The sequence below is a fragment of the Marmota marmota genome, unplaced genomic scaffold (genome assembly GCF_001458135.2).
Source record: "Marmota marmota marmota unplaced genomic scaffold, marMar, whole genome shotgun sequence".
Classification (NCBI taxonomy): domain Eukaryota; kingdom Metazoa; phylum Chordata; class Mammalia; order Rodentia; family Sciuridae; genus Marmota; species Marmota marmota.
The window spans coordinates 23,720,380-23,738,287 of record NW_026000026.1 but is presented as its reverse complement, the minus strand read 5'-3'; the positions used below and the strand labels follow the sequence as shown (position 1 = coordinate 23,738,287).

Sequence of the window (17,908 nt, the reverse complement as noted above, 5' to 3'; positions counted from 1 at the left end):
GACAGAAATGAGCTTTATGGGCCAACTCATCTGGGTTTGAGCACCTGTTATTGTCAAGTTAATGATCTCACCAGCATCTCCATTTATGGTAAAGTTGTCATCATCGTCACTAGGTCCATGTCTGGATCAGAGTGAGCATATGATCTTGTTCTAGAGAAAATATTATTTGTAATTACCTCTTTGCTATGGTTTTACATTGAAGGAACGGAGGGGAGAAACCTGTGGAACATCTTTAAATTTAGATTCCAAAAGGGGTTACATTTGAGATGAATAGTAAACAAGGTGTGGGCTTAAAAGAATTTGCATCAGGTATACTTGTCAATCTCAGCCCTACTGAAGTGCATGATGACTTCTAAAGGTTAGGTTCCTCCCATGTACAATATTGTGGTTCTACTTAGGTGAGTACCAAATGAGGGAACATTTTAAAGCACCCATCATAAGATCAGCAGCCAGTATGTGGTAATTCTTGGTAATATAACAAGATAACAGAAACAGGGAGGCTGGATGCAATAGGGATGGAACTGTGTAGGAAGGCAAGGAGCAGTCCAGTTTAGTCTGGATGTGTCCATAAGCAGCCCTTGAGCCCAGCCCTGGGACACAGTCTCATAGTTGCTCTCTTTCTCTCTCTCCAGATTGCCATCATGTCCTTGAAAATCCAGACAAGCAATGTAACCAACAAGAATGACCCCAAGTCCATCAACTCTCGGGTCTTCATTGGAAACCTCAACACAGCTGTGGTGAAGAAGTCTGATGTGGAGACCATCTTCTCTAAGTATGGCCGTGTGGCCGGCTGTTCGGTGCACAAGGGATATGCCTTTGTCCAGTATGCCAATGAGCGCCATGCCCGGGCAGCTGTGCTGGGAGAGAATGGGAGGGTGCTGGCTGGGCAGACCCTGGGTAAGTTAAGCCTCTCTGCACAGGGCTCAGTTTATAACTCCAGAGTAGTTACTGTCTTTCGCTTCCCCTTTGCCCTCTTTCCCTTCCCCTTTGCCCTCTTTCCCATCCCCTACCACACTTTCATTGCTCTGAGGATTTATAAGTTCAATAGTTATAAATTATATTTAAGTAAAATTATAAGTTATATTTAAGTTATAAAATAAGTAATTATAAAATTGATGCCCATAGGAAACAATTTTAGAAGCCTCTGGAAAACCACTTATGTCCTGTCCCTGCTTTCTTGGAGCTTCTTTTTTTTAATGGCTTTATTTTTAAACTATTATCCCTACTACAAATGAAGCTTTTTTTTTTTTTTTTTTTTGGTGGTGATGGTGGTGTTAGGGATTGAACCCAGGGCCTTGTGCATGCAAGGCAAGCACTCTGCCAACTGAGCTATATTCTCAATAACAAACTTTATGGTTCCAATAAAAATGCACATTCTCCAAAGAAGGGGACATATTGGACTAGCATAGTCTATTATTTTGATCTGTAGATGACTCAGACTAGAACTTTGAAAGCCAAGAGGAGGGATTGAAACAAAAGATCAAAGTGGGGCAGGTCCCCTTGGCCTTGGTACTACATACATGTGATAATATGACCATGCTGATAGTCTATCTTGGAGTATCTAATGTGTGTGTACATACTTCTATTTATATATGTGTGTATGAGAAGGAATATATATATTTTATATGTGTATGTATGTGTGTGTGTATGTGTGTGTGTGTATATATATATATATATATATATATATATATCCCATTGTGTTCATGAATACTAAGTATACAGATGTAATTGAACATGTGGAGAATATGTGGACACATACCTTTGTATGTATAGGTCCTAGTGTGTGTGTGAAAATATACTTGAATATGTAAGCACTTATGCATGTATTTATTTACCAAATATTTGTTGAGTTTTTATGTATTATGCACTGTTCTAACCATAAAGATATTTGATGGGATGTTCATGAGAATATGCATTGGCTCCTTTGCATATGGGCAGTTACATATATGATATTGGGGTCAAGTCTGTGTGTGCTTGAGAGGGCACATTTTATCTGTGTGACTTTCTTAGATATGTGAATGTATGTTAGGATTTGTCTATGTTCCCATATACCTGATTTATATGTTTATGTAACTATACTTGAGAATGCACATATGTGATGTACATGTGATTTGTGAATATGAATGTGTGTGTCTGAAATGTATATGAATATGTAAACAGGCATATTCATATGATACGAATATGCATCTAATATGCACCTAGTTTGAGGACTAAATATGTGAAGACTTTTGTTAGATGCCTCAGTACATTGTAAACATCATATAACCACATGAATACCTGTGTATGTACATGTATGGATACACTGCTATTAAGCCAATATTTTGACCTTGCCTTCTCCTTTTTCACAGACATCAACATGGCTGGAGAACCTAAGCCCAATAGACCCAAAGGGCTAAAGAGAGCAGCATCTGCCATATACAGGTGGGGCACTCTGTCTATCTGGATGGGGTGGGTCCCTCTTTCCACAGAGGGAGTAGATGCTGATAGAGATGGAATGCTGAACCTAGAGCTTGGGAGACATTTGGAGATGAGGGCCTGTGAAGAGTAGGCTGAGTGGCCATTCCTAAGTTCTGGCCCTCTCCCCTTTGTTTCCCCAGTGGCTACAGCTTTGGCTATGATTACTACCGGGACGACTTCTACGACAGGTGAGCAGGGGAGGGGCGTGCCCAGGCATAAAACCAAGCTGGAAGGGTCCTGAGAGATTGCTGGTACAGCCCCACTCAGTCCTTCAGTTGGGAGCCAAAGTCCAGAAGTGTGGACAGGCATTTGCCCAAAGTTACTCCACAAATCAGTGGTAGAACTGGGACTAGGGTCCAGTTCTTCAGGTGCCCAGGCCAGAGCTCCCACCGTCACACCACACTGGGTCACACTGATTACTTTTCCTCCTCCTAGTCCTGCAGTGTGACTTGAAGGGACTGTAAAACCAAGGGACATAAAAATATAACTAGTTGGAATACAAACATGGTACAGGCCAGTTGCAGGGAGTTGTAGCCCTTGTAATTTGCTTTTTAGTTTCTACCTCTATGAGGTGCCTAACCAGCCAGAAGGAAATCCAGAGCTTAGTCTGAGTCTTTTGGTCTTATATTTATAGCCAAGAGGATAGGACCCTTCTGGAGGTCTGAAATTTAGTCCCCTGTGGCCCACCTTTTACTCCAAGCCTACCCAGACTCCAGCTTTGAAGCTGTGGGCTCCCACTTCAGTGGCACCAGCCACATTTGAATAGAAGTTATGGTAAAGTGTAGCCCAATCTCTTTTCCTCCTTGCTTCCCTCCCTGTCTCCAATTTGCCGACCTCAGGCAGCCCAGGAAGAACACAACCCTTCTGAGCCTTGTTTTTTTCCATCTGTGAGTGATTTCAGGTTACACTGTGGTGTTGTAAAGTGCCGTAACCTATAAGTCAGAAGACTTGGGTGCTAATTCCAGCTCTGCCACTGAATGGATTATGGGATTTGGGGCAAATCTTCCCAGTCTGTGAAATGAGCTGTGCCAAGTGATCTCTTAGGGTCCTTCTAGTTTGGGGATTCTGTGGTTCAGTGATGCTGACCAAGGCCAGAGCCGCCCCCTCCCCTTGGGGGTAGACATGCAGGGTTCAGAAGTGGGTCCATTTCCATAGATTCTTCATTTCCAGCCATTACTATCCCCAGAGCAGATATTCCCTAAACAAAGGAGTGCTAAGGAATGGGATATTGAATTGCCCAATGATGGCAAGTATCATGGCTGTCTTTAGGAAAATAGTACCAAGGCTATGGTTTACTACAGAACAGTGTTAGTAGATGTAGTAGGAAAGACTCCTACCCATCCTACTGTTTCTGCCTGGTGGGGCAGGAAAAGAAGCCCTCCTAGAAAGGGCCAGATGATGGTGCTTGTGGGAACAGCACAGTCTAGGGCCCTAGCATCTGATTGAACTGTCCATGTTTGATATGCTGTTGAGCCCCTGGTCTCCCTATCTCTGAAATGGAGCAAGAAATATATTATAGAGGCCCAGAAACAGAAAAGAACTTACGAGTCTAGCCTCATTTCTGAGTTTTGAGCTGGGGGACTCCTATCCTGACTTTTGCCTATAATACTTTCTAATATGTGTTTCTAACCAGATTCTCTTTATCCTGTACCCTCACAGCAGACTTGGATAGACACCGAATTTGTATAGCCTTCCCCTCTAGGCAGGTGGAAAAACTGAGGCTCAGGAAAGCTCTCAAGCCCTCACTTCCATGCCTTTCTGTCCCCACTGGGGATTTGTGCTGCTTTGAGATTTGTAAGCTTTGACTAGAGGTTGGGGTGGCAGTTGACTGAGGAGAAGCCAGGTCATGTAGTAGGGGAGATCTGGGTGTCAAGAGTACTCTAGGGAAGGCTGGAGCTGTTTTTTCCTTTTTGGGGTGGGATATGAACATTTTCATCTGCTGCTTCTTCACTCTAACTTGGCCTGGCTGGCAGGACAGGTAGTTACAGTGAGGATCCCAGCAAATGTCAAGGACCAGAAAGCCCTTCTCTTTACCCCAGGGCTTGTTGGGAGCAGTAGAGGTGTGTAGCACAGGCCTCCCAGACTGTCACCAGCCACTCCTGATAGTCTCAGGCTATATGCTGCAGCCTCTGTCCTGTTTGCCCTCACAGGCTTTTTGACTACCGTGGCCGCCTGTCACCTGTGCCAGTACCCAGGGCAGTCCCTGTGAAGCGACCCCGGGTCACAGTACCTTTGGTCCGTCGTGTCAAAACTACCATACCTGTCAAGCTCTTTGCTCGTTCTACAGCCATCACCACTGGCTCAGCCAAGATCAAGTGTGAGTAACTAAATTTTCTTCCTAGATATTTTATATATTTATCATTAGCAAAATAATAGAATCACATTTTTTTACATTGGAAAATAGATAAAGGAACAAATCTCCCGCAGTTCTGCTGCTCTAACACAACAAAGTGAGTATTTTCATGCATTTCTCAGAGGAAAAGTTAACAATTAAGAAGGGGGCTTGGGTTGGGCACAGAGAGTCTAGTGCTGTGGCATGGATCTCAGTGAGGAGATGGTGTTTTTTCTGCTAGTAAAAACAAGGACAGGTGTACACAGGCTTAATATTTCGCATTCACTCTTGATATTTACTGTAATCAGGCACCCAGGAAATCTGATAGCAAAAGACTCTGCTTTCACACCTTGAAAGACAGGCTCCGTCCTCTAACACAACAAGGGGATATGTTTTTGCTCAGGTGCACAGGAGCATACCACAGACTTGCATTCCTGCTCATCCCCAGTCCCTTTCAAATTAAGAGATCTGAGGGGAAGACAGCCAGGATGAGAAATATGGGCTGGTCACTCTAGGGATAGCCTGTAGTCAGCCTCAGGAAGAGGCCTTTTTCCTGGGCAGGAAAAGAACCAAAAAAGGAATTACCTTCCTAGCTGATAGAATGGGGCTGGGGTTTTGTTAGGGTCAAGCCCCCAGGTGACAGCCCTGTCCACCTTCCACTCCTAGTGAAGAGCAGTGAGCTGCAGACCATCAAGACAGAGCTGACGCAGATCAAGTCCAACATCGATGCCCTTTTGGGCCGCTTGGAGCAAATTGCTGAGGAGCAAAAGGCCAACCCAGGTCAGCCTCTGAGGTTTCTCACCCAGCTCAGTGACCAGGTGCACAGGACAAAGCATGAGGAATATAGTGCACCTGGGGGGTGGAGGGAGGAGAGGCTGGGGTGGCCTCCTTTCCCAGACCCCTGCAGGTCCCAGTCCACCTGGACCTACTATGCAGAGGCATTTCTTGCAGGCTGAATGTTAGTCCTTCTTCCTCTACCCTTAACCCCCAAGATGGCAAGAAGAAGAATGACAGCAGCAGCGGCGGCGGTGGTGGTGGTGGTGGTGGTGGTGGTAGTAGTGGTGGCGGTGGCGGCGGCGGCGGCGGCGGCGGCGGCGGCGGCGGCGGCAGTGGCGGCAGTGGCAGTAGCAGTGGCAATAGTGGCAACAGCAGCCGGCCACCAGCCCCCCAAGAGGATGCAGTTTCTGAGGCAGGCACGCCCCAGGGAGAAACCCAAACTCGAGATGATGGCGACGAGGAGGGCCTGCTGACACATAGCGAGGAAGAATTGGTGAGGTCTTGGACAGGGGCATGGCTGGGAGGGGCTGGGACTGAACTTGCACTCCTGGTGGCAGAAGGGCAATAGGGATGGGGAACCTCTGAGCTGGTTGACCCTCCTCTTCTTCCCAGGAGGTTCTAGTCCTTAGGGGAGGAGGAAAGAATTGAGCCAGAGGCAATTATCTGTTTCAACTGTCAGTCCTAAGTTCCTCTGAGGACAGAGAGACATTTCAGCTAAGCCTAAAGCTTGTTCTGGCCCCCATTCTCCTTGTGGGTTAGAGAAAGGGAGAATTTGGCTCAAGGGGCACATACATGGCCTTCAGAATTCCAGAGAGAGAGAGCATTACTGGGGTTGCTTGGGGAAGCCACAGGGAGGTGGGTATCAGTTCCACATGAAGATTTTCCATAAGCCTTTGCTGCTTGAGCATAAAACAGGCTGTCTCATAAGGGAGTTAGTTCCTATCTACACTGGAAATATTCAGGCTAGGGAGCCATTGACAAGGATTTTACATTGAGTGGGAGGGTAGATCAGACTCAGAGAATATAAGATACCTGCTATATACTTTTTGCTCATTAACTTAATGATTGCCCATTAAGCACCACACCCTATAGTCCATACTTTCTAACTTGATTACTCTTAACAATAGTTCTGTACTGTACAAAGTATTACTGTTCCCCTGTTTTACCTTTGAGGAAACTGTGGCTCAGAGGGGTCAGGTAACTTCCTCAGGGCCTTGGAGTTAATAAGGAGTAAAAGCCAGGCTTGGAGCCCAAACTTTTTTTTTTTTTTTGTATTAGGAATTGAACTCAGGGGCACTTGACCGTTGAGCCACACCCCCAGCCCTATTTTGTATTTTATTTAGAGACAGGGTCTCTACTGAGTTGCTTAGCAACTTGCTCTTGCTGGGGCTTGCCATGAATCCATAATCCTCTTGCCTCGGCCTCCCAACCAGCTTGGATTTCAGGTGTGTGCCACCGCGCCCTGCTTGGAGGCCAAACTTACTCACTGGGTCTGGAGCTTCTTTTTATCACTGCTGGGCTCTTGCATGAGGACAGATGGCTCGTGACCATAACAGTCGAGAGCTCCTCCTCATGCCTGACTTGTTTTTCTTTGAACCTAGCCTGTTACTTCATATTATTTTCTTGGGCTTAGTAGTCTCCTTAAGGGTCCTAATGAAAATTTAGATGCCTTCAAAGATGAGGTCCCACCAATCTTCAAAGCTCTCGGCTCGCTCTAGTCCAAGGTCTTTCTATGCAGAGAAGTTGCCCCCTGCCACTTCTACAGCTCCCATGACTGGTTTCTTTTTTTTGCTGAGGGGGGCTCTCATATTGTCCTTCCAGGATCATCAGCCTTATTGGCTGGTTCCATAGTCATTCCCCTTGGCTGCCCCTCCTCCTTTCTGACTATTCTCCAAATGTGCTCTGGGCCCCAGGACCTTCTGGATAGGTAGAATCAGGGCAGAACTCAGATCTTGCAGTCAGTAATATGTGGTCTCTGCTTGCCTTCTCCCTATCAGGAGCACAGCCAGGACACAGATGCGGAGGATGGGGCCTTGCAGTAAGCAGGTATGGGGACCGTGTAGGTGGGAGAGGGAGGGGAACAGTGAAGTGGAGGGCATGCCTTTTCCCTGGAGCTGGCCTAGAAGGATAGTACTATGTTGAGGAATGAAAGCCCCTTCACATCCAGCATCTTGCCATACCAGTCTATGGTGGGAGCTTGGCAGGCTGAGGAAGCAGGATGTCATGCATAGCCACACCCATTCAGCAAGGGTTCCCTCAGCACACTCTGAGCCATGTTGCCTGTCTCCACCCTTGAGGAACTTCTAGTCTGGTGGAGGAAGATACAGACTAGATTAATTGCCACCAAGTATGAGCAGGATGACAATGGTGGGAAGTCTAGATAAAGGAAAAAACAATGTGTAGCTGAGCCTGCTCCTGATTAAGGGAGAAGCATTCCACTCCAAGGGAATAGCCTTAGCAGAGGTGCAGCACTGTGACAGTCCTTGGAGTGTGATGAAGCCAAGGGACTCTCTCATGTTGCAGTTCAGTTCTGCATGGTAGGGAAAGAACACTGTTCATCATCATAGGGTGATGACTGTGAAGCATCCTATGTGCTAGATTTAGGGGCTTAGGCTTGATCTTGTTGTGTGTGGGGGAATGCCCTGTGGGACAGTAGGTGCACCTGCTTTGTCTGATTACATCTTTGGCCCTGCAGGGTTGAGATGTGGAAACTTACTGAAGGGTGCAGGGAGATACAACATATCTTATAAGATCCCAAGATAGTAATTGATGTATCTTAGCTTGGAACCCAGTGGATGTAACTTTAAAGCCTGCTCGCTGTCCACTGCCCTGCTCTGCCTTACCCTACAGGAAAACTAGGTCACATCCAGCTATCTGACACATTTCTTAAGGGGCCATGTTCAGAATAAGACAGGCTTAGGGTAAAGGGAGACCTCAAACTCTAATGCTCCCAGGGAGGTGTCTTGATAGATAACACATTCATGTTTTAGGATACTTCTACCACAAGGACTTCCAGAACAGTTAAGCTTAGAAAAGGCCTCATGTGCAGCCTTTCTTCTTGGAATTCCATAACTTGTTTAAAAGGAGGCTAAATTTTGCCTTGTGAAGCTATTTCACAGGTTAGGTAAGGAAATGGAAGCACAGAGAGGGGGTAGGACTTGCCCATATAACTATATGGCCAGAAAATTAAATGAGGTCAGAACCAAAGTGCAGGTATCTCTTGGTCTGCAGATATCATTCCACCTGTTGGTTTTCCCTACCCCTGTGATCAAGAGTACTAGGGTCCCTTCCTCTCAGCCTTGGTGTCTTCTTTGTCTCTTTCTCAGCCTGACAGGAGCAGCGGCCACCAGCAGAAGGGCATCACTGTCCCAGACCTCAAGCTGGGCACCCACCCATGGATGCCAACCTGTAGTGGGTGCCAGAGGAAAGCTGGCAGCAGGCACTTCTCCCCCCACCCCCACATCCCAGCCAGTGTCACATCCTCTGCAGGTGGAGTTACCAGTCTACCCATTCCCCATGCACCTTCCCTGTCTGCACTGCCCAGGCTAGGTGGCAGAGCACAGGGGGTTCCCTACACTCTGCCTTCTCTCCCTAGGACAAGCCCAGGCTTGGGGTTTTTCTATAGTTTTGGAGGGGTGGGTGGTACAAGGAGGGGGGGACCCTGATAATAAAGAGATTGGATCCAAACCTACTGTAAGATGGGATGGTTTGTGTTTTCTCATCACAGTATCCTGGCCCTTCTGCTCACTAGAAAGGGTCTGATTCACTCTTCTTCACTTATCCCTCCCAGGGAACATTGTCTAGGGTGTCTTAATACTGATTCATCTGGGCCTTAGTTTCCTTAATTAAAATGGTGATGTGAATGGCCAAGTAGGGCTGCTGGAGAGGGTTGGATGTGCTAGTACCCAGGAGTACTCTTTGCTAGCTAAAGTGCCAAGTAATTGTGACCCATTTGCTACCCAGGAGTACATCATGGCCTCATCTTTTCCTCAGTTTCTCATTAACTTTGGTCTTTCCCAGCTCTAAAATGATTCTAGAATCTACTACCGACTTTGCCTTCTCTATCCTGCCTTAGCATATCATGGTTTTTTCACTTGGACTTTGCCTTCTCACTAGCCTCCCAATCTCCAGCTTCTCTCCTGAGCAATTTCCCACCACCCACCATAGTGTTTTTTCTAGTTTACTTTTTTCCAATAATCTTAATTGGCTTTATTTTGATTTCAAATTAGGCAATAATTCATTCCATAAAATAGAATGTTTCCATAAACAGAGTTGGTTACATGGACAGAAAAAGCCTGTGAAGAAAGCAAAAACAAAGAACAAAAGGTGGACTGGTCATTTCAAAGTTGTTTCCCCTCCTTTGGTCAGGCTCTCCCTTAGGTGAGAGTGTACCAAACCTTTAGGGTATTCTTGCTGTTTAAGTCACCATTATTTTGAGCTTCTGATCTCAGTACATCCTCATAGGTTATAGGGTCCTCATAGTCAGACATTTCTTTTGTTTTCACCATTCTAGCCCAAAAGAGACCATTGAAATTCATCAGATGACTGTATGCAGATAAAACTCTTTGGGAAGCTACAACCAGGATGACTACTATTATGACTAGAGAATCATATCAAGAGTTTGGAATTATGCTCCTTAGCCAGTCTCCATAAACCAAACCAGCTACATTGAATAGATCAGAGACAGATGAGAAATCTGTTTTAATGAAGTAGAGTCTGTTCATTCATTTTTGCAATACCCAATGTATTTATCTATATGGAATGAGAAGTGTCAGCAACTGATCCCTTCCCTGTTCAGCTAGGTACTATCATCTAGCATCCCAGCAGTGGGTTAGGGCTGGGGGTGTAGCTTAGTGGTAAGATGCCTGCCTATGCTTCTATCCCAAGCACCAATTAGAAAAGGAAAAAAAAAAAAAAAAGAGGAATGGGATAAATTAAATCAGGGCATGCTAACCCTATAAAATTATAAGACCATAGTATAGTTTTGAACAGGTGGTTGCATTATGGATGTCACTGAACTTAACCTGGTCCATACGAGAGGTGTGGACTAAAGGATCTCTTACGACTATGAAGATCTGGGTTTGACGTAACAGATCCAACACTCCATCAGGTCACCCACAGAAATAACTTATTGGGAAATTCTTGGCATACTGCAAAGCTAGAGAGGTAAGCATCAGCAAAGAAAAATTAAGAGGGTGGGGTCAGAGTCTTATGGTAGGGATTTTTGTTCCATCAGCTCCGGAGAAGTTGCTCACAGTGTGAAGTCATTTTCTCATCTGGTGTGTAGTTTAATATCCCTGGCTGTGATCAGGCATTTTAGATATGGCCCACTAGGCACTTGGGGGTTCAAAGTGTAGCTTCAGGTGTCTTCACCCAGTGCCAGTTCAGCTTACCTGAAATGGCCTGCACAAAAGGCACGAGACTAATCTCTTGAAATTTACATTGAGTTGTCCAGCTTCAGTTTATAGGGCTTAAGGAACTGAGCAGTTTTTGTTCTTAATTGGAGAGTTATAGCCAGATATTATAGAAAACTAGATGAATCCAGAAACAAGTGCAGTCTATGCTAATCATAAAAACTTAAAAGCCGGGCTAGGGCTGTAGCTCAGTGGCGGAGCTCTTGCCTAGCATGCTTGTGGCACTGGGTTTGATCCTCAGCACCACATAAAAATAAATAAAATAAAGGCATGCTGTCCATGTACAGCTACAAAACAACAACAAAAAACCCCAAAAGCAATGAACAGGGCTACAATCATTAGTAAGTGTACTGTATTTTTTTTTTTCTGAAACATTTTTCTGTTTATAATCACCCCAGTTTTTTTCCCAAAGGTAATCACATTAAGATCAATTTGTTTGCACAATAGGTCTATTATATGCATAATAGACAGTAGGCCTGATAATATGCATAAGAATAGCCATAATAACCATGGCTGTTTTTAAATTAGTTTGGTTGGAAATTTGACAAGAAACTTCAGATTGGACGTTTAAAACTCCTTGAGACTAGAAAGCCAAACCAAGGCAGACTTCAGACTTATAATACCCTGTAATTTACCCTGTAATCTTTTTAACATATCTTAAAAAAAATACACACACCCACACACACAGTTGTAGCTGGACACCTTTTATTTATTTTTATGTGGTGCTGAGGATCGAACCCAGCGCCTCGCATGCACTAGCCAAGTGCTCTACTGCTGAGCCACAACCCCAGCCCCTTAACCTATAATCTTGAGGGTTTTGGGATGTGATGATTTTTACTCACTTGTTATAAAGCTGGGAACCCTTGAGGGCAGGGTTTCTATGGATATTCTTAAATATGGCATCCTAGTGACAACCAGTATTTCCAATTGTATCCTGTTATAAAAAGAATAATTTTTTGAAGTTATGCAAATAACCATATTGCCATATAAATAAGTATACTCAAATATAGCTTCCAGATTCTGGAGGGGTCAGATGAGGAGAAAAAGTGAATGTTTGAATTTTCATTTACAAAAGTATATTTTATGAAATTGTAGTAAACTATAGTTTGAAAGAAACTTTCCATAAATCTGGAAAGTGAACTACAAAAAGCAATGTTAAAAAGTAAAAACCTATAATTATTTTTCATCAGTTCATCAGTCTTGTTTAATTATACTGTTTGATTGTAGTCAGCAGTTTCATAAACCCATCAAAACTTGTGAGTTCTTACCAGATCCAAAGTTAGTAGAGTTCTTTTCATCCTTTTCATGAACTCCTTGACAAAGACATAGCACTTCAATTTAACTATGAACAACAAAACTTAAGGTAGCCATGACTCATGATCTGGTTAGAGTTTATCTCTGTGGTAATTTAACATAACTAGAATCATGACTAATAGGACATACCAAGACACGTCAGATTTCTAGGAATCATACAATTTTTGGAGCACACATTAATAAATCCATACATCTGAAAAAGGTAAAGATCATTTCTTATTCAACAATGCTGCCTATATGATTAAGCACATCAAAGTAAGCCTAATTCATCTCTATTGTACTTTCCTTCTGGAAATCCCAAAGCAGTTCAAGTTCGAAAAGGTGTAGTTTTAGAATTTGATGTGGGGAAGTTTGTCAGAAAATCACAGGGATTAAATAGGATCAAAGAATCATTGTGAAGTCAAAGTGACAAAAGATTTCAAGGGCACAAAGCACAATAAATTCTCATAGAATCTCCCCACCCCCAGGTCAGTTATCTAAAAAGTAAAGAAAAACTTGTAATTCTTAAGAGCAGATCAACACCTTAAGAAAATCTTGTAAGCATAGTTTTGCATCTGTGTACTTTTATATTAATGCCTAATTTTTACAAAAACTTGTAATTCCCTTCTAACTTAGCCAACTGGATCTCACATAAAATTTCTTTTACAAGACTAATCTTCCACAGACAGACCTTCCAGAGTTTCCTTCAACCACTAGTCATTTTTCCCATACTTTTCTTCTCTCATGCTGGAAGAACCACTCTTTTTTTCCCCCTGAAAAGCATCTTCATGATCTATAATCTTCATGTGTTAACGGCCTGGTATATGGAGTTGTTTCCCACCTTATTTTTAGTTACCACCCATTAGAATTTAAGTCCTTAGCAAATTATGAATCAGTATTCTGTAGAATTTTCATAATTTCTAGAAAAAGGTGCTCAGTCCTAACATTTTAAAAATATGGAATGGGACACATTTACTAAAAGACCCAAATATATTTAGCTTCTTTGTACTATATAAAAACCACATGCCAAAAATACAAATTTTAAACTTATGCTTAACAATTGATGTTTCAGTGTTTTAACTTTATTGAGAAATGACCCAGAACTTAATTTCCTTTTAAGGTTTCAAATTACCACCACTACCCCGACCAAAAAGAAAAGAAAAAAAGAAACTGGAGAGTTTATGCCATTTACATTTACCTGTTTTACTCTATTTGAAATGCTTTGGAAAACAAAACTAGCCATTGTCTTTATTACTATTTTTCGTTCTAACCAAAGCATATCCTGAGCACCCACATGGAACACAGGACAGTTACTAAGGGCAATGCCCATCTGGAGCATTGGCTCACACACCAGATACAGAGGCTAGGTAGCTATGAACACAGTGCCTGGAGGCTCCAACCCTCCTTAGCCCAGGAGGCAGGACTAAGAGAAAACAGATGGGACCGTGCTGAGCCTGGCCCCACTCTGAGGCTGGCAGTCCAGGTGCCATAGAAACATTCTTGTCTCCAAATTTCACCATGACCACCTGTCCAGACCTCAGGGCCATAAAAGCAAAGACATAATCTCAAAGCAAGATGGTTCCCACAGGAAACATAGCAGCTGCTCTTCACATTCTCAGCTCAATAACAGGTCAGGCAAATATCAAAAATATCACAGAGGAGAGAGACTTAAAAAAACAAAAGGTTAAGTCAACATGTTTCCGTTTTACTCTTTTCTCTCAACTAAGGTCCATCAAGCACCTCATTCTCATTCTGCTTGTCTGCTTCTGGGCTGAACCTATAGCCTCATATATGTGTACATGTGTACACACACACACACACACACACGTCCGATTAATTATTAAGTGTTTTAACTTTTCCTTAAGTCAGTTAAATAGTTGTTTCATGTATTTTGGTAGAAGTTTATCGTGTGCATATGGACAACACTGACAACACAGAAACAGACTAAAGCATGTGTGTGTGTGTGCATATGTGTGTACACATGAGTGTACGTGTGCACATGCTGGGGATGGAACCCAGGAACTTAAGGTAAATGCTGTACTGCTGAGCTATAGTCCCAGGCCAGGATTCTTCATTTGCCTATTTTAATATTGTTCCCTCCTTCAGAGAGCCAGTTCTTTAATCACTTGTTTATCATCACTCTGAACAAATGTTAGCTAGACAATCCTAAATTTGAAAGCGTTTCAAAATAGTCCTATTAATTTAGCTCATTTCTTAATTAGATTATTGACTTCGGGGTGTAGCTCATTTTCAAATAGGGCAAAGGAAATATTTTCTATGCCTGCTGGATCTGAGGATTTTGTACTTTACCTAGCTTTCTTCGTCTTCGGGGTAATAAAGCAAAAAAGTTGGTAGTTTTTAGTAGCTTAAGCTTTTCATGTGGTCTTTGGTAAAAGTCTTCTCAAAGTGGCAAAAAAAAATTGAGGGGTTGAGGGGGTAGCTCAGTGGTAGAGCACTCACCTAGCACATGCAAGGCCCTGGGTTCAATCCTCAGCACCACATAAAAATAAATAAAATAAAGGTATTAAAAATAAATAAAATAAAATGACTCCTTAGTAAGATTTTGCCAGTTTTGCAAGCATTTGTACCTTCCAGGGCCAAATACCTTATACCTAACACATGTGAAAATGGACATTAACTGGAAAGCAAGAGTACTCAGATGGTTAGCAATTAGGTACCACTTTTATTTTGGATTTTAGATGTCTCAGAGATAAAAGCCTAAGCCAATTAGGATGTGTTGGTGGCAAGTGACCTGGTGACTTTTAAGTGCTCAACTGCCAGAAACTGGCTTTGGCTCTAGAACCCCTTGGCCAATTTAACCAATGACTTTTCCCAGCTCAGTGTATAAAAAAGGGAGAGGGATAGAATCCACATATCTGCAGATTCTGAGCAGTTGTTCATACCTCCTGCAATATGGCTATCACTGCTGATTATCTTTAAGACTAATTTTTGCCATTGACTCAACTACCACAAACCAAAAGAGAAGACCTCTCTCACTATGCAGGCTAATCCAGGTACCCCAGATGGCAAAAGGAATGCAACACCCAATTCAAAAAGCAGAATCTGGCCCAAGAGGGATTGACTTAGACCTTCAGTGCTCCATGAGGAAGATAGGAGACAATGGAGTCAGCAGTACCTCTTCAGCTATGTTCTGAAAGGGGTCTTGGGAGTTACCAAGCAGCCTCCTTCAGATTCCTTCACAGGATCACCAGATCACGTTATTACTGAAACATGCCCATTCCCTGTGTAAAAGCTTTTACTGCCTGACTCATCATCAGGACAAAAATCCCAATTCCTGAATGTGAGTTGTGTGCTCCTGCTTGCTCTGGCCTCCTTCTCACCACCCCTTTCCTGCCTCCATGCAGACCATCCACTTCAGCCTCACAATACATCCAAGTGCTTCATGTTCCAGGCAGTTTTGGTGGCAAGGAATGGAGCCCCCACTGGTTACCTCAGGTCAAGAGATGCCCCCATGGTGGGCCACCAGTCTGGCATTTGCTCTTAATACCTGGCCAGGTTCCTTCAAACTTCTGTTGCTTCACAGATTACATATAGTCCACCACGTCCTAATTTATCCTCTTTCCCTTTTATTCCCCGCAAGGAATTAATTTCCCCCACTTCAGGTTCCCAAAAGAATTAATTGCCACAGCAGATCCTTTTGAATTTAGTCATAGGTTACCAGTACCCACCTCAGCCAGCAAAGTGAGTGATACAGATGTGGATGTTCTCATTAGTATGAGGCAACAGAGGGCGGCACCAGAGACATGCCTTACCTGGGAAATGTCTGCTCACCTTAAGCTGCTGCTCAAGGATCATCACTTCTGAGTCTCAGACCAACCCATTGCTCTTCTGCATTTTTCCTTTAGAGACCTTCCCCAACTCAGGAAACCCAGGTCCATCATCAGATAGTGGGTGGCCTGGGTTCTTTCCTTCCATCTTTACATGTTCCTCAAAGTTTGCCAGGCTGCTGAAATTCTTATTGAAATTTTTTAGTCACCAGTTCTATAGCATAGCTTCCACCTAGGCCTTGGCTATAGGTTTTGGTGGAGGATGAAGGCCAGGCTTGGGACAATGCTCAGTCCCCCCCTGGTTATGAAAACCTCCAGGAGTCTGTTATCTGATATGTCCAACATCTGCTTTTGTGTGTTATTTTTAAACCTTTATTTTATGTGGTGCTGAGGATCAAACCCAGTTTCTCACAGGTACTAGGCAAGTGCTCTGCCACTGAGCTACAGCCACAGCTGCTTCTTAATTATACTCCTTGGCTTTTTAGGAGAGGGAGGGGGGAGAGTGAGTGTGTGTATGTGTGTGTGTAAGCATTCCCTGGGTACTCTGCTAAGTTCTTTACATATATCACATTATCTTATGTCTCTTCACAACAATCCCCCAGGGATAGATACTTAACCCATGTAATAGGTTGGGAAGTTGAATAATTGTCTAAACTCATGTCACCTGAAGGAGGAGGAAGCATGATATAAATCCCCACTTTCATCATAAGTGACTCTTTGAAATACTGCTCTTGATTTCTGCAACACTCTTTCCTGGTTTTCCACTGTGCAATCCTCGGTGTTCCTCTTATGCCAGCCCTTCTCCACTCACTTTTTCATGGTACACATTTTTCTACCTCCATCTTTTTAATTCCATTCTTCCCCACGGGCCGTCAGACAACTGCACTTGGATGTCCATAAGGACCTCATTGGAGCTCTGCTGTATCCAGCCCATCTTTGCTTTTCTTTATGAATCCCTATTTTGAGGAATGGCACTACTTTCTACCTGTCGCTCATGCCTACATCCTTTACTCCCTGCTTCCCAACTATTAACTTCTTCCATGATATATCTTGGGTCTAACCTTGTTCACTCCACTGCCCATTCCCTATCTTACTTTTGCAATACTTCTCTATAGTTTCCCCTTCTCTCTAGCTTAGTACCTCCCTTTCCAAAATCTACCTCCTAATCTCAAGCCACATGGAACTATTGAAAAGACTTGTGCTCTTTGGCTTCTGTGCCTCTACACATGATGTTTCCTTGCCCTTAAATGCTTATGTCTTCTCCCCCTGGATAACCCCCATTATCCTTCATAGCTCTGCTCAGAAATCACCTGCTCAACTGCCCCTCCTGGGTACTACTCTCCTCATACCTAACAGCAGACAATTTACTCTCATTTCCACTAGACTATAAGCTCTGGAGGACAGGGACTGCCCTTTACTATGGGTACTCAGATGACACTTTTGAACATGACACTGAGAGGCAGCACTCCAGAGTGGTTAAGAGCATATTCTAAAGCCCAAATGCCTGGAAGTACATCCTGGCTCCACCATTTACCAGCTGTGACCTTGGGTGAGTGGCTTGACCTGTCCCAATTTTCTCATCTAGAAAAGAGAGATAACATACACCTATTTCAAAGGGTGTCTGTGAAATGTAAATGAGTTAATATAAAGTGCCTAGAACAGAGCCTGGCAAACAGTGAGGACTTCTGTATGTAAGAATAGCTCAGATTCTGGGCCGTAAAATAAATAAATAAATAAATAAAAAACACCTGTCTTGGTACACTTGAAACTGAAAATATTCAAGTATTTAATAATGATTTATTTTTATGTGGTGCTGAGGATCTAACCCAGTACCTCACATGCTAGGC

General features: G+C 43.4%; 1 protein-coding gene across 2 annotated transcripts; it reads left to right on the top strand.

Moving 5' to 3' along the window:
• The first annotated feature begins 632 nt into the window (after positions 1-632).
• Raly (RALY heterogeneous nuclear ribonucleoprotein) lies at positions 633-9,257 on the top strand. Of its 2 annotated transcripts, XM_015481606.2 has the most exons (8): positions 633-897; positions 2,349-2,421; positions 2,598-2,645; positions 4,608-4,774; positions 5,456-5,569; positions 5,782-6,059; positions 7,564-7,612; positions 8,893-9,257. In XM_015481606.2, exons 1-7 carry the CDS (start codon positions 642-644, stop codon positions 7,606-7,608), a joined length of 981 nt encoding a protein of 326 aa, XP_015337092.1. In that variant the 5' UTR covers positions 633-641; the 3' UTR covers positions 7,609-7,612; positions 8,893-9,257. The 2 variants fall into 2 exon arrangements, with proteins under 2 accessions (XP_015337092.1, XP_015337082.1); XM_015481596.2 differs by lacking the exon at positions 2,598-2,645.
• Positions 9,258-17,908: the final 8,651 nt, after the last annotated feature.

Coding starts and splice junctions, on each gene's coding strand:
- Raly (XM_015481606.2), top strand. CDS start 642: ATGTCCTTGAAAATCCAGACAAGCAATGTAACCAACAAGAATGACCCC. Junction 2,646..4,607: donor CGGGACGACTTCTACGACAG/GTGAGCAGGGGA, acceptor TTGCCCTCACAG/GCTTTTTGACTACCGTGGCC. Junction 4,775..5,455: donor TGGCTCAGCCAAGATCAAGT/GTGAGTAACTAA, acceptor TTCCACTCCTAG/TGAAGAGCAGTGAGCTGCAG.